The 15,191-nt window shown below is 34.4% G+C and overlaps 1 protein-coding gene across 2 annotated transcripts; it reads left to right on the top strand.

Annotated features, from left to right (window-relative positions):
* The first annotated feature begins 7,082 nt into the window (after nucleotides 1–7,082).
* Nucleotides 7,083–13,174, top strand: LOC133312218 (peptide chain release factor APG3, chloroplastic). 2 transcript variants are annotated; one of them, XR_009751651.1, is made up of 15 exons: nucleotides 7,083–7,284; nucleotides 7,390–7,446; nucleotides 7,516–7,596; nucleotides 7,684–7,741; nucleotides 7,853–7,956; nucleotides 8,462–8,513; nucleotides 9,008–9,057; nucleotides 9,396–9,461; nucleotides 9,542–9,706; nucleotides 10,510–10,582; nucleotides 10,688–10,820; nucleotides 11,128–11,185; nucleotides 11,824–11,871; nucleotides 12,233–12,308; nucleotides 12,793–12,848. XR_009751651.1 is itself a non-coding variant. In XM_061513392.1 (15 exons), the coding sequence occupies exons 1-15, from the start codon at nucleotides 7,126–7,128 to the stop codon at nucleotides 12,862–12,864; spliced, it is 1,260 nt and encodes a 419-aa protein (XP_061369376.1). In that variant the 5' UTR covers nucleotides 7,083–7,125; the 3' UTR covers nucleotides 12,865–13,174. The 2 variants fall into 2 exon arrangements, 1 of the variants encoding a protein (XP_061369376.1); XM_061513392.1 differs by having other exon boundaries at nucleotides 12,225–12,308; nucleotides 12,793–13,174.
* The last annotated feature ends 2,017 nt before the right edge of the window (nucleotides 13,175–15,191 follow it).

A 15,191-nucleotide genomic window follows, 5' to 3' on the forward strand; every position in this document is an offset into this window, starting at 1 on the left:
TATTTTCTCTTTCTTTTTTTTAACAAAAAATAATAAAATAAAATAAAATAAATTTATGTGCGCTGCCTGCCAAATGGCGCACCTGGAAAATGTAAATATTATTATGAGAATAGTTTTAAAGGGGAACGGTCTTGGGGGAAAATGGATAAGTGCCGACAACCCTCCTTGTTGAAATGACGTGACTGTCCCTTCGGGTTTTAGCGTATAATGATGGAAACAAGAGATTGGGTAAGTGGAATGTGTGCGATCACTGCGATGTGACAAAAAATAGGCTTTGCTTAGCTATTACACCTTCCAAGGGGAATGTATGGGTCAAATTAGTCATTTCAACTTTCAGTCGGGCACTTGGTCTTTTCCAGTTGTACTGCCCTAGAGTTGGAAAAAATTACAAGCCATTAGTATTGATATATTGATAAGGGATTTAAACGTGAATTTTATTTCTCTTGTCACATAAAAAAATTATCTCTTACTCTTATTTTGATTTCTGTGTTCTGATTTTTTCTTTTTTCTCTTTTAAAAAATAAAGTGAGTCCCACAATTTTTATTGTAAAAGTATAAGAAAAGATTTATCTTATGTGACATAAGAAAAATAAAACTCCGAATTAATTGTATTATGTATTTATTCCTACTTGTATAAAAAAATAAAAATTACAACGGCAATAAAAATCTCGCAAGTCAATTCTAAACACAATCTGTGTATTTCAGAATTTGATAGTTTTTTTTTTCTCCTCTTCGTACAAGGGGAGAGCCCTAAACTTGGATTTGCGTGTTTTGATGTCGTCGTATTTCGAGTTGAAGTGATGTAATGTAATTATTTACACAAGTGACTTTTTCTGCCTCTCCTTGCACATGGTTAATCAGTTTTCATTTTTTGAGGGAAAAAAAACAATTAAAATGATGATATGATCAATTTATATTAATATAAAAATAATAAGTATAATTTACAAAAAAAAATAATAATAATAATAAGTATATGTTTAGGAGATTTTTTTTTATTTTTTCTCTCCTTATAAATATAAGTTAGGTCAAACGTATTTTTATAAAAAATATCATTATGAAAAAAAAGTCAAATGTATTTTTATAAAAAATATTATTATAAAAAGTTTTTTTTATAATAATAAAAAAGTTAAAACTCTCACACGGTATTCTTTTTTTAAATGTATGTAAATTTTTTTGACTCCTCATTTATTTTATAATTTTACTTTTATTCTAAATTTATATTTTTAAATTTTATCATTTATCCTAATAATACATTCTAATAATAAATTGTTTCATCTTCTGTTCTTTAAAATTATCATAACAATTTTTCATTTGCTAGGTTTGAATTATGCGGTTAAATGTTTTTCATGCTTGCGTATGCTACTTAGAAAAGCAAATCGTATTTATTGTATATTATATTTTCCAAAAAATAAATTAACATTTATTGGACGTTAAATCGTTTTTCTATGGACACTCCATATGGATATGTCCCATTGCACTATCTAACGATTTCAGTCCTCTTTTCACGTGTCAAAATGTCACATAACGTGTTGTACAGTAAAGCGACGTAGGCCTAATGTGTTGCTGATTGAAAAATGTTGGATTGTTTAGCAAGTTTATGTGGCCTCAAACTCCCTATCACGTGTCCAAACGTAAAACGCCAGGCGTTTTAGTGTTTTTGGTGACATGACATTTTGACAAATTTTTCAATGAGCATGTATTTCGATAAATTTTTGCTAATAACGTGACAAAATGGTCGTTGTCCCACTCATTGAGTCCTTAACAACATTATATATAAGAAAATCAATCCGATAAATAAAACTAATATAAATTTCATTATCATCAAAAAAAAAATTTGTTTTTTTAAATATTCTAATCGGTTCATTACTTTGCAACTAATCCGATTCAGAGCGGGTCCAGGATTAAGATTTTAAACCCCTCCCAAATGTGGTACTGGAGAGATCATCAAATTATATATTGCCATATATGTAATATGGGATAGGTTATTCTACTTACTTCCATTTTGCCTACATTTACCTACCCTTTCAACATCATTGGATTACAATATCATCTAACGGTTTAGATTCGAAAGATAAATAAAACATTTTTACTCTCTTTTTTTGTTTTTTTGTCTCTCTAACTCCTCCCTTTCTCTCTCTAACGGTTGCGATGAAGAAGATGTACTTGCAAAAAAATTACATACATTAACCCTTATTCTTTTTTTGTTTTGTTAGGGAAAAAATAAAACATTCTCTACCATTATTCTTTTTTTGTTTGTTAAGTTACTCAAAAAATTTAACTCGTAAGTTGATCAGCTTATGTATGAGATCTAGTTTGGTGTTGTGAAGAATACAACATTCCTGAGTTTGGCCATTCACCATAGATTAACTTCCCAAAAGAGGTTCAGGGTTTTGAGTTCACTTTGTAAAAAAATAAAAAATCTCACTGCAAAGACAAACCTCACCAAAAAAAATCGCTTTTGGTAAGACGATGGAGTGCTAGGGTGGTGTTTGATGGTCGTCAATCGTAATATATTTAATATGTGAAGCTTTCGACATAGTACCAATCTTCCAACTACCAAGCAAAGATCAGAATAAAAAATGCGACAACAATATTACATTTCGTATAAATGCGACGGCTTTCTATGAACCCTAAGGACAAGCACGTTTGATGGTCGTCGATTTTTAGATATTGAAGCCCAGAAAATTTGGAAAGGAAAACTAACTTTCATTATTCAGAAAAAAAACTAAATTCACTGAGTACAATGTATCCTTTGTGGGAATATATCAGCAACCTAAAAACAGAATGCAGCTAGATCCGCAAAAAGTGTTAAACGGTTACATCCACTGATGAGGTGGCAGAAATCCAAATACAATGAAGAAAACAAAATAACAGAAATGAAATATATTCTAAGACTCCCCCTAAAGATGGAGAGTGTATGTTGAGGACTCCCATCTTGGAAAGAATAGAGAAGAAGAGACCAGGAGGAAGAGCTTTGGTGAGGATGTCAGCAAGTTGTTGTGAAGAAGAAACAGCAAAAGTCTGAAGGGTGCCTTTAGTAACTTGATCACGGACGACATGGCAATCAATTTCAATGTGCTTGGTACGTTCATGAAATACAGGATTAGCCGCAATGTGAAGAGCAGCTTGATTGTCACAAAACAAGTGTGCAGGTGATGTATGAGTAACACGCAGGTCCTTGAGTAGAGAGAACAGCCAAAGAATTTCACAAGTAACATTGGCCATAGACCTGTATTCAGCTTCAGCAGAAGAACGGGAGACGGTTCCTTGTTTCTTGGACTTCCAAGAGATGAGTGAGTCACCAATGAAGATGCAGTAGCCAGTAACAGATCGACGACTATCTGGGCATGCAGCCCAGTCAGAATCAGAGAAAGCATTAAGTTGTATAGTAGAAGTGGCAGAGAAAAAGAGACCCTGGCCAGCAGTGCGTTTGATATATGCTAGAACACGGTGGGCAGCTTGCATGTGAGGGACCCGAGGTGCAGACATGAACTGACTAAGTCTGTTAATTGCAAAAGAAAGGTCAGGTCTTGTAATTGTTAAGTATAGGAGCTTCCCAATGAGACGTCTATAAGGAGTGGGATCAGGGAGAAGATCCCCTGATTCAGTAGACATGCGCAGATTAGCTTCCATTGGAGTGGACTGAGGCTTGCAACCAAGGAGACCACAGTCTTGCAGAATGGTCAGAGCATACTGACGTTGTGTCAAAAAAATTCCACGGTGTGATCTAGCTACCTCAAGACCCAAAAAATACTTGAGAGCTCCAAGATTTTTCAATTTAAATATGCCATTCAACGAAGAAGCAAGAGTATGCATCTCAACAGAGTTATTAGAAGCAAGTATTATATCATCCACGTAAACCAGCACAGCAATGAAATAAGTGTCAGTGAAATAAGTAAACAAAGAATGATCAGAGGATGACTGAATAAATCCAAGAGAGATTAAGGTGCTGGAAAATTTTGCAAACCATTGACGAGATGCTTGCTTGAGTCCGTAAAGAGATTTTTGAAGACGGCAAACTGCACGTTGAGGAAGGGACTCCCCCTTTCCAAAATAACCCGGAGGCAGAGACATGTATACCTCTTCAACAAGGTCTCCATGCAAAAAAGCATTGTTAACGTCAAGTTGAATCAAATGCCAATTATTAATGGCAGCAAGGGAAAGCAAAACACGAACAGTTGTAATTTTTGCCACAGGAGAAAAAGTCTCCAAAAAATCAACACCTTCCTGTTGAGAAAAACCCTTAGCAACCAAACGGGCTTTGTATCTTTCAAGGCTGCCATCAGAGTTGTATTTTACCTTATAAACCCATTTACAACCAATGGGACGTTTACCAGGGGGTAGGGAGACTATCTTCCAAGTGTTGTTATGCTCCAAAGCTGAAATTTCTGCATCCATGGCTGCACACCAATCGGGAAGTTGGGATGCTTCAGAGAAAGTTGAAGGTTCAAAGTAGGACGAGAGGGCATTAATAAAGGCAGTATGTGATGGACGAATCACGAGTAAGGGCACTAACAGACAACAGGTTAAAAGAAAAAGACGGAACAAGCAAAACGTTTTGCAAAATAACAGACGGAAATAGAGAAACAGAGCCTGTAGACGCAACAGAAACAGAAGAACCAGTGGGAAGGGAAATAGTGGAACTAAAATCAGAAGAAGAGGATTTAAAAAATAGAGAAGAGAAAACAACGTGATGAGTTGCTCCAGTGTCTATTACCCAAGATGAGGGAGATAAAGAAGATGGCATACCACTGAAACTGGCGACGGTGGGAGAGGATGAATCTGTCGGTGGTGAGGTGGAGGCTGTCGGTGGGGAAAGAGGGCCAAGGTTGGATTGAAGAAGGTGGGGTAATTTGGAGTATTGGTCCGAAGTCAGTTGGGGAAAAACAGGGCCTGAGTCATTGGGCCCATGGTTCGGGTGAGGGGAATTAAAGGTCATATGGGCTTGGGCCGAGGGTGAAGGAAAATTGGGTCTAGGGGATTTAGGCTTGTAACCCGGAGGAAAACCATGAATCTTGAAGCATTTATCCCTGTTGTGTCCATGAATGTTGCAGTGGGTGCAGAAAGGGCGATTACGGCGAGGATTATTCATAGCAGCAGCCATAGGAGAAGAAATAGCAGGAGAAGAGCCAAGAACACCGGAAGCAGCAACTGAATTGAGCAGGGGCATCTCAGTCATGACAGGGAGTGTGGTTGAAATCTGCCTCTGACGTTCCTCTTGCAAAACAAGAGAGAAAACTCGTGGGAGACTTGGTAGCGGCTCCATAAGCAGAATCTGAGCACGGATCAAAGAAAAAGACTCATTAAGCCCCATGAGGAATTGAAGAGCATGGTCCTGCTGTTGAGAAGCATGGAGTAAGCGAAGGCCACCACATGTGCATTGAAGCGTAGGAGAAAAATCCTGGAGTTCATCCCATAGGATTTTGAGCTTCGTGTAGTAACTATTAACATCAAAGGCACCTTGATGAAGCGATGAGATCTGTTGTTTCAGCTGAAAAATGCGTGGACCATTCGCCTGATGAAAGCGAGCACGAAGGTCAGACCAGAGATCATAAGCAGTAGTGAAATAGATAAGGTTGTCTGCAATCTCCTTGGAAATGGAATTAAGAAGCCAGGAGGTAACCATTGAATTGCATCTATTCCAGGAAGGAAAAGGAAGATCATCGGAAGAAGGGCGAAGAAGAGAGCCATCAACGAAGAAAACTTTGTTCTTCGCGGTCAGTGCTAAGAGCATGGCCCTGCGCCAAGAATTAAAATTCGTCCTAAGAAGAGTATGGGGAACAAGGATGAGACCCGGATGATCACCATTATGAAGATGGTAGGGGCTAGAGACATCCTCCATAGAAGTAGAGGATGGAATAGAAGTAGAGGCAGAAGCAGGAGCTGGAGAGTTGGAAGTAGATTTTGTACCTCGAGCCATAGGTGAGGTTTAGAAAATATCATCTGATACCATTTTAGATATTGAAGCCCAGAAAATTTGGAAAGGAAAACTAACTTTCATTATTCAGAAAAAAAACTAAATTCACTGAGTACAATGTATCCTTTGTGGGAATATATCAGCAACCTAAAAACAGAATGCAGCTAGATCCGCAAAAAGTGCTAAACGGTTACATCCACTGATGAGGTGGCAGAAATCCAAATACAATGAAGAAAACAAAATAACAGAAATGAAATATATTCTAAGATCGATAGTGTTATCTTTTTCGTTCTTTTTTTTATTGAATATGTGTTTTTCTTTTTGGAGGATTTGAATTTTGCGTTACTGAAATTTTCGATCTTCGTCACTAGGAAGAGAGAAAGGGTGCGGGAAGAAGTGAGGAAAAAGAATGAGAAGAAAGGGTTTATTTTATTCCGCAAATGTATACCGTCGAATGGGATTGTAATCTAACGATATTGAAAGAGGTAGGCAAGGGTAGGTAAAATAACCTATTTCATATAATATTATTACTAATTTTGTCTTATTACGACACGAATTATATAAGATGTAAAATTATTTTAATAATTTTATAATACAACATGAGATGGTAGTATAACATTTTATATCGTAATAAATTATGATCTAAAAATTTATTGTTTTCTTCGACAATAGGGGTTAGAAGTTAGAACCATTCTTTTAAAAATCGGACCGGCCAAGTCGACTAAAGTTTATATTAGATTAACTAAAATATATACATTTTGTAAGCAATAAGTCACTTTGTTTAAGGATTGAAAGATTTACCACTTGATCATTTTTATTTGTTGAACATAATATTCATAGTTTAATATTTATTATATATTATTTTAAAATCTGATTGAACTACTGATTACCTCATTCGAGTCAATGACTAAACGAATTTTAAAACACTGGTTACAAGTTATATAGGTTAACCCAAAAAAAAAAAAAAAAAGTAAAATATATTGACAGCAAATGGAAAAGCTTTTGTTGGTTAAAGACTAAATAAAGAGCCCAACATGAGGAGACAGGCCAGCTCTGACAAAAAAGTAAACATACACATTTTAAGCCCAACCCGAACAGTCTCTAATCCAAACAATGACCCAATCCCTCTCCATATCCGTATCTTACCCCTTCTTTATCTGAATTTCACTGGCATTGCTCGCTCTGTGTGCGTGGCCATTACCATTACCATGAGTAGCTTAACGCCGAGCTTCACATCTCGAATATGTGCTACACGCCGCGACATAGTTCCTATACGACACCGTTCCCTTCATCAATTCATTAACAGACGAGTCACACTTGCACCCAGCACCACCACATTCACTTCTCCGAGAATCGCCTGCATGGCGGTACCTCACCAAAAACAAAGATTATTGAAATATAATCCATTTTATTATATAAATTAGTTTAATCCACTGTTGTAATTGCTTCACTTGTGTTTATTTTCATTACAGGAACCTTACCTAATAATGAAGCTGGAATCCGCTCAGAAGACCTGGAAAGAATTATCGGTATTTCTCTCTGCTCATTATTCTCCCTGTTTTCTTCAAAACAATTTTCTCTGAAAGCAAAAATTTTAGGTCAAGCTTGCAGATCCAGATATTGTGTCTAATCCTAGTGAATACCAGAAGTTGGCACAGTCAGTGTCAGAGCTTGATGAGGTACTCTAATTTATAATATCTCATATTCATGGCCATTCACCCTTCCGTTGAAGACACTGTATTTATGTAATGTTAAATGTGGTCTAGGTTGTGTCCACTTACAAGAGATTTAAAGAGTGTGAGAAGATGCTAGAAGAAACCAAAGGTTTACTGAACTCTCGCTTGTTAATCCTTTTTTTATACACTTTGAAGTTGGAGGATGATTGATATTAATCGCTTTCTCTAACTCTTAGTAATCAACGTGATATCTTATTAGCTTTAACAAAGGATGATGGCAATGATGAGGATATGGCGGAAATGATATCTTATGAAGTCGACTCTTTGTCTAAGCAACTCTCAGAGCTTGAGGACAAGATTAAGGTTTTTTTTTTTTACTTTGTATCGCAAGTTACAATTTTTTTCTTTTGTCACTGCTTGTGACTTGTGTTTTAGTCTCCAATACCCTAATTAATAAAGTCCGTTGTATGCTCATTTGTAAAATCTTTTTCTTCTTAGCATTTATTGTCCCGGGGAACCTTTTCACTTTAAAGTTTGTATTTTGTTTGCTTATTCTAATTCAATACCAATGTAGCAATCATCAATTCAGAATGTTGAATCAGCTGAAATTTCAAAACCATGCAGACGAATATTAAGTCTCGTTTGACATTCTAATCGCATGCACTCTCTTTTCTCATTGGCTATCATGAGTTTAATTTCCTCTTTTTTCAAAACCATGCCTGAAATATCCTCTCCTTTGTTTTTTCTCATCATTCCTTGGCTATCTTGAGTTTTCAAGCCTCTCTTTCCCATTCTTTTTATTTCCTTTTATTTTTCCCATTTTCCTGAGTTTTTATAAACTTACCAATGCTGTCTTATGCAATGATAGTTGTTGCTGCTTCCAAGTGATCCTCTGGATGCAAGAAACATAATGCTTGAAGGTACATTGTCTCTTTCTTTACATTATATCGTTGGAGCCAAATGATTTTACTTTATGGCTTAGTTGAATGTTTCATGACCGAGACTCATGCTCCAAAACATAAAGCTAATTTCTAAAAATGTAAATATTATTTGCATTTTAATAATGGGAGATGTAGAAAATATGTCAGATTAAGAAGTTTATTAAATTGATAAAAGTGAGAATTTGATAAAGCTTATATTGCAACATCATATGCACATAACTGGATTGAATGGTTACAATTCATTAGTGCTACTGTTTTTTAATTTTCCCATTAGAGTAAGTACAAGTGTGCCGATACATCACAGGCACTAGGCAGTGGCATATTTTCAGGCTCCCCATCTTCTACATCTCACTGAAGACCCATTCCGGATTTCTGGATAAATAAGCTTGACATATTGATATATTATTATCTCCATTTGTTGTATTTAGTTTTTCAAGCTCTTAAGATTATTATCTAATCATTCACTTTTACAGTTCGAGCAGGTACTGGTGGTGACGAGGCTGGAATATGGGCTGGTGATCTTGTAGGTACATGCTTTCATTTGTCCTTTCTGACCCATGGGTTGAAAATGGCAAAAAGTGGATAACATTATGTCCATTGGTCCTGCATGCAGAGTGCACAAAGTAAAAGTGGTTAATATTATGTCCATTGATCTTGTTTGCAGAGTGCATAAAGTACACACGCATATAATAATCCTGTTGTTGGATCATTTCTGTACTGTTTAACTGTCTTTAAGATTTGTTTCCTTTGTTTTTCCACTCTAGCATCTTTGATTGCTCTAGTTTAAATGTTTTAGGAATGAACCATTAATGTGAAGCTCAATTGCAAGCATACTCTGATGCTGTTTTGATGTTAAATCAGGTCAGAATGTATGAAAAATATAGTGAACAGAATTCTTGGAAGTTTTCTCCTGTCTCATGCTCTGAGGTATTCCTCATGAAAACTGTTTAAAAAATAATTTCTAATTGCTTCTGTAATTTGTATAATTTTTTTTTGCCATCTTTTAGGCAGAAAAAGGAGGATTCAAAACTTATGTGATGGAGATAAAAGGAAAACGTGTCTACAGTAAATTAAAATATGAATCTGGTGTCCACCGAGTTCAACGTGTTCCTCTAACAGAAACACAGGGCCGAGTGCATACTTCTACTGCAACTGTGGCCATCATGCCAGAGGTGGAGTACATATTTCAGGCTTTTAGCAATAAATTATTTATGACTGTAACATCTTGGTTTGAAAACATTTTTTAAAGTCTTTGTATTTGGACAATTGTTAATTTGATATTTTATTCCAAAAGTTGCTGTTTTTGTGTAAAGATCTATCTGAATCATAAAAGTAGCCAGCTTAAGCCTAAAATGTTTTGAAGTAGACATGATGTAGAGCCTTTGGCACATCTTTTTTTTAAGCTAAAAAGCTACTTTTAAGCTAAAGTTAAAAAAAAAGAGCTTAGAAATAAAGTTAAAGGTTGTTTGATAATTATATAAAGTTGTTCTTAGGGTATTGAAGGGAGAGAGATGAAATGATATGTTCTTAGGGTAAATGATAAAAATTTATAAATAAAAGTTTATATTAAGGGTAAAGTTGGAAAAATAAATATAAGAACTTTAAAAAGCTGACATACATCTTAAAAAAAGCTCCTCCTTGTAGCTTTTAGCTTCTTCTTTTTTTTTCATCATAAAAAAAAAGCTCTTTTTATATAAACTTTTGTAAAATTATGTTTGGCTAAGCTTCTGCTTATAAGAAGAAGAGAAGCTAAAAATAAGAGCTCCCAAACAGGCAAGTAATGTCATCTAAATTTTGTTGTCTAATCTTGTGGAAGGTAGATTTCATTGTGATTAGAGATTGATGCTTTATTCTATTATTTCTTTTTTAATTCATATGTGATTTAAGAATATAACTTTTAGCCTACTGATACAACATATGCCTTCCTTCTTTTAAGAACAACATCGAAATTTATAGATCTGAAATCTTTATCTAGGCTGATGAAGTTGAAGTGGAAATCGACCCAAAAGATATTGAACTGACAACAGCACGTTCTGGGGGTGCTGGAGGTATAAATCTATGAACATGAAGCTGTTTCAGTCAAGTGATCAGTCTTTCTATTTCCTTAACAAGAGACAAATTTCTGTCAGTTCTCATGCAAAAATATCTTGCAGGCCAGAATGTTAACAAGGTTGAAACAGCCATTGATCTTTTTCATAAACCAACGGGAATCCGCATCTTTTGTACTGAAGAAAGGACGCAACTTCAGAATAGGAATCGTGCTTTTCAGTTGCTCAGAGCAAAACTGTAAGCATCAACATTGCCATCTAGTTATTTTTGTCAACTTCACAAGTCTGGTTATAGAATTGAGTTGTGTTTTTGCCTGCAGTGATTTCAAATTTTCTTCCTTTTCCTCTTGAATACATGTTCACAAGATAGATATTCCAGTCCTTTCTTGAGTTGAATTATGCATGAGGAACTAAAGGATATTAATGTCATGAAGCCTAAAGCCGACCAAAGCTATGAGCACATTAGTATAGATTTTCTGAGCGTTCTCTTTAACCTATTTGCTTTAGTATATTGTATTTAAAAATGATACAAGCTCCTTTTATAGATATGAGATGAAGGTAAGAGAGCAGCAAGAGTCAATACGAAATGAAAGGAAATCTCAGGTATGCTACTTCCTGTGTTGGTGTTTGAAATAGTCATGAGATTTTTGTTTGGCTGGAGTAGACTGGATTCCTGTGCTTGTTGATGCCTTAATGCTGATTCTTTATTGGTTCTTTGGGTTATTTGTAAATTATCACGGCATATTTATGTCACCCTTAGAGAACAACCTAGGATCAACCTTTTTTTTTTATTAACTTTGCAATAATAGAATTGTTGGCATGGTCTCGTTAAACCATTGTTGCCTTAGATGTCATATGCAGAGTACTTAGATACATAGGCTGATATACAGGCAACATGTCAGAAGAAATATATATGCCTCTTTTGTTTTCTTTGATAACCAGAATTTCATTCAACAACAAACACAGCAGAACTGCATCAACAACTATAACACAGTAATTCCAAACCCCACTGCTCTGATTTGTGTGATGTTGCTTGATTATCAATAATCCATAAGCAAATCACTACCTCCACGAGATCAATTTCCATTTGCCTAATTGGATGTCAGAACTTGATCAAATATTGGTATGCTTAGCAGTTAGCATTTATATGTCATGATTTGCATTAGTCATAATTTATTTGGTGTACTTGCTATTTGGTCGAGCCAATAGATATTGAATTAAAATGTTTGCCACATTTACAGGTTGGTACAGGTGCACGTGCAGAAAAAATTCGGACATACAATTATAAGGTACTAAATGTAGCAGTCTCAATATTTTTCCACACATTTACTCGCATTCGTTAGTCTCTCCAATCCGCATCCAAAATTTAAAGAGTTTCGAAAACGTTGACGCTGTTTAGTTAGAAAGAAAATTAAGAGAAGATATATGAGAAACATGATATATTAAAGTATTTTTTGTGATCTCTGATAATCACATTCCTCGAATGAAGTGAAAAAGATTCAGTGATCTAGAGTTATGTAGTTCCTGTCAGAATAGTGGTTTAAGGTAGAATAGCTGGGACGGTTTTATTAAAGTTTGATTTTGTCTTGGTGAGATTATGGTTGTTTACTGGCAGTTTTTGACACTTAAATTTTCTTAATAGGACAACAGGGTTACTGACCACAGATTAAAGATGAACTTTGAGCTCACCTCTTTTCTTAATGGTGACATAGAAAATGCTGTCCAGGTATATTATCTAGCATACCTCTCTTGGCATTAATTTGTTCTTTCTTCTTGTGTTTCCCACTGTCTGACTGCGTATAATACATGCTTAGAAGATGGTATTTATATTTATAATATATTGATTAATATGGGAGCACCTTTGCACTTTGAGGTGGCTTGTTTAATATTTAGGTACTATTTTTGGAAGGCAGGTTTGTATTAAGATGAAAATGTTAGAATTTCCTAGGGTTGGGTTTCTATTGTTTGGTGTATTTGGTTTTATAAAATGGGTTGGTGTTCTAAATCCTAAGTATAGATCCAATTAATTTTAATAGAAAATGGGGCTTGTAAGCAAGGGCCTGCAACGAGAAAATTTGAAAGATTAAGAAAAGCCCAAAACCATTGAAACTCCTGGGTCGGACTTCATAATACTGGGGGTTTTGGGAAGGATATAGCTGGATACTGTGCTGAAAAATGCTCTGTATTATTGAAAAACTTTCTTCTTGCAGTCTTGTGTTTCAATGGAGCAAAAGGAACGTCTGGAAGAACTCGCTGAATCTGTAGGTGCTCCGGCTGGCTGATATGCAGCACATTTTCCCCCCATGTTTGGAACATTTTTGAATGGATTACTTTTCACAATGGAAGATCTGCCATGTCGTTGTTCTCCTGAATGTGTCCCATCATCCAAAGTTTGTGACATACCGAGTTGATTGATTGTCAATATGTTGTTACGGGGCACTTTTACATGTAATATTTCATTAGATAGTACTCTGTAAAATTCTGTTTCATTATGTAAAGTGATACAATTAACTTTTGCGTTTTGTGCTCTCACTGCATTGTATATGCCTATATGGTATTGAACTGCGATTTCGATACCCAGCTCCTTCAAATTCCCACTGGAGTTAATTCTGAGTCAGGAACATTTATATTATAATGGGATTAATTTTTCTAAAGAAATTTTTTTACAACTTGAATCCAAAATTTTGCTTAGACAGAATTAAATAAAAACTACTTAAATCAACTTTCTTTGATAATGGAAGAGTTTCACTTCCACTTCCAACAACAAAAAAGTAAGAGTTGTAGTACTACTACATAACGTAGATCTTAATAAATTGTCCGGCCTATTTACTCCCAATATTATTCAAGATGTTCGTACGAACAAATTGATGATGATGAAAAGGAGAAATTCTTTTAATGATATAACATGATATGATAATAGTTTTACTAACGTAATGAATTAAAGTAAGCCTTTTTTCTTTTAAACTTTTTTATATTATTAATTTTTTTAATTTTCATAAGAAAAATTTAAATTGTAAATCAACAAGAATAAATAACGCGTGATGAAAAAAGTAAAAAAAAAATAAAAGTAAAAAATAAATAAAAGAAATAACAAAATGAAAATTATCTAGTGGTACTACATAAATATGAAGGGAAAAAAAAAACGCATTTCTTTCACCGAAAACAATTTCTCTTCGGATATCTTTTTAAAGATCATTTTCGTTTAATCACAAATATTTTGACATACACTTATGTGGAATGTAGGTCAACATCCTAAAGTGTTGAATTTTTGTCTATTTTCAAATTCATTTTGACGTATATTACAATTCTGCTCCGTATTGAATGAAAGCGGATTTGAGGACATATAAGACAATTTTTCTATTACAATAAGGCACTGACCTTGTGATAGCAGTTCAAGACTATATAGTAAGGTGAAAAATATAAGTTTGAGACTCAGGATTAAGAAGCGCATATGTTGAGAGGAGGAATCCTTAACTGTTCTCGACCCCGACCGAATTAATCCTAAAGAATGAACCGGTAAGTAGAAATATGAAAAAAAAAATCTCACTTTTTTTCATAATATTCAGTATTTTTATTATAATAAATTATATTATGATTAAAGTTATCACTAAATTTATTTCTAGATTGGATTGGTTGTTTCTTCCAATAAGAAATTTTTCTTGAAAAACAAATTATCAGAAGAGCATATGTTCGAATCTTAGGAGAATTTTGGGAATAGAGCTCGATAATTATTACATAATTCGATTTGAGATTAATTTTATATCTATGCGAATGGGACCTGATTCGCCCTAAAGCAAAAATTAATATCATGGAACAAAAAATAAACAAAATGAAACTTTGATAAAATTATGGGAAATCATTATCTCCTTCTACATGAGATAAGAATTTTTTCCTACACAAATTCGTTTTCCGTGTCAATTAATTTTTCTTTTCTTTTTTAATTTAAAATGTGGGACCCACATTTAACTTATCTCTACTTTTTTTCTCTCCTACTATCCTACAACATAAGAAAATATACACCCTAAAATTATCTCAGCTGTTGTAACTCAAATCACTGTTCTGACATGAACTAAATAACTTATTCAATGAATGTCGATTATCAGAGATCTTAAAAAATGATTTAATATGTCATGTTTCTCAAACCACTGGAGCATACTGGATTGTCGTGGTTGTCACGGCACATTTAACTCCCCTTCCCCAGTTCAAAAGTTAAGAAATTTATGTAAAATGTTGTAATAGGATTTTCAATTAAAAAAATATTCCTGCGTAAATGAAAAAGGTGTATTGTTTCTCGATTAAGAGATAAATTTATCTTCTACCATATATAAAAATATATGAGATTCATATTTTTTCTCTCTATTTTTTCCATATATAAACCACACACATTTTCACTTATGTAGAAAATAAAATTATCTCTTATAACTTGAGAAATATTTATCCCAAATAAAAATTAAGTGAAAATTCCAGTATTATTAAACCCGACCCGACATCGACCCGGTCGGGATACTGGATTATTGAGTCACTGATCGGACCGGTTGACCCGATTATATATAGATATATAAAAAATATGTAAATATGAACATATAAATTCAATTATATTTTTCATATC

The sequence above is a fragment of the Gastrolobium bilobum genome, unplaced genomic scaffold (genome assembly GCF_033153095.1).
Source record: "Gastrolobium bilobum isolate Gb01-03AN ecotype WA unplaced genomic scaffold, APGP_CSIRO_Gbil_v1 utg6685, whole genome shotgun sequence".
Classification (NCBI taxonomy): Eukaryota; Viridiplantae; Streptophyta; class Magnoliopsida; order Fabales; family Fabaceae; genus Gastrolobium; species Gastrolobium bilobum.

Excerpts from the sequence above, each read along its gene's own strand:
- LOC133312218 (XM_061513392.1), top strand. The coding sequence starts at position 7,126 with ATGAGTAGCTTAACGCCGAGCTTCACATCTCGAATATGTGCTACACGC. Across the intron at positions 9,707-10,509 it reads CTGTGGCCATCATGCCAGAG|GCTGATGAAGTTGAAGTGGA; the intron begins GTGGAGTACATA and ends ATCTTTATCTAG. Across the intron at positions 11,872-12,224 it reads TTCGGACATACAATTATAAG|GACAACAGGGTTACTGACCA; the intron begins GTACTAAATGTA and ends TTTTCTTAATAG.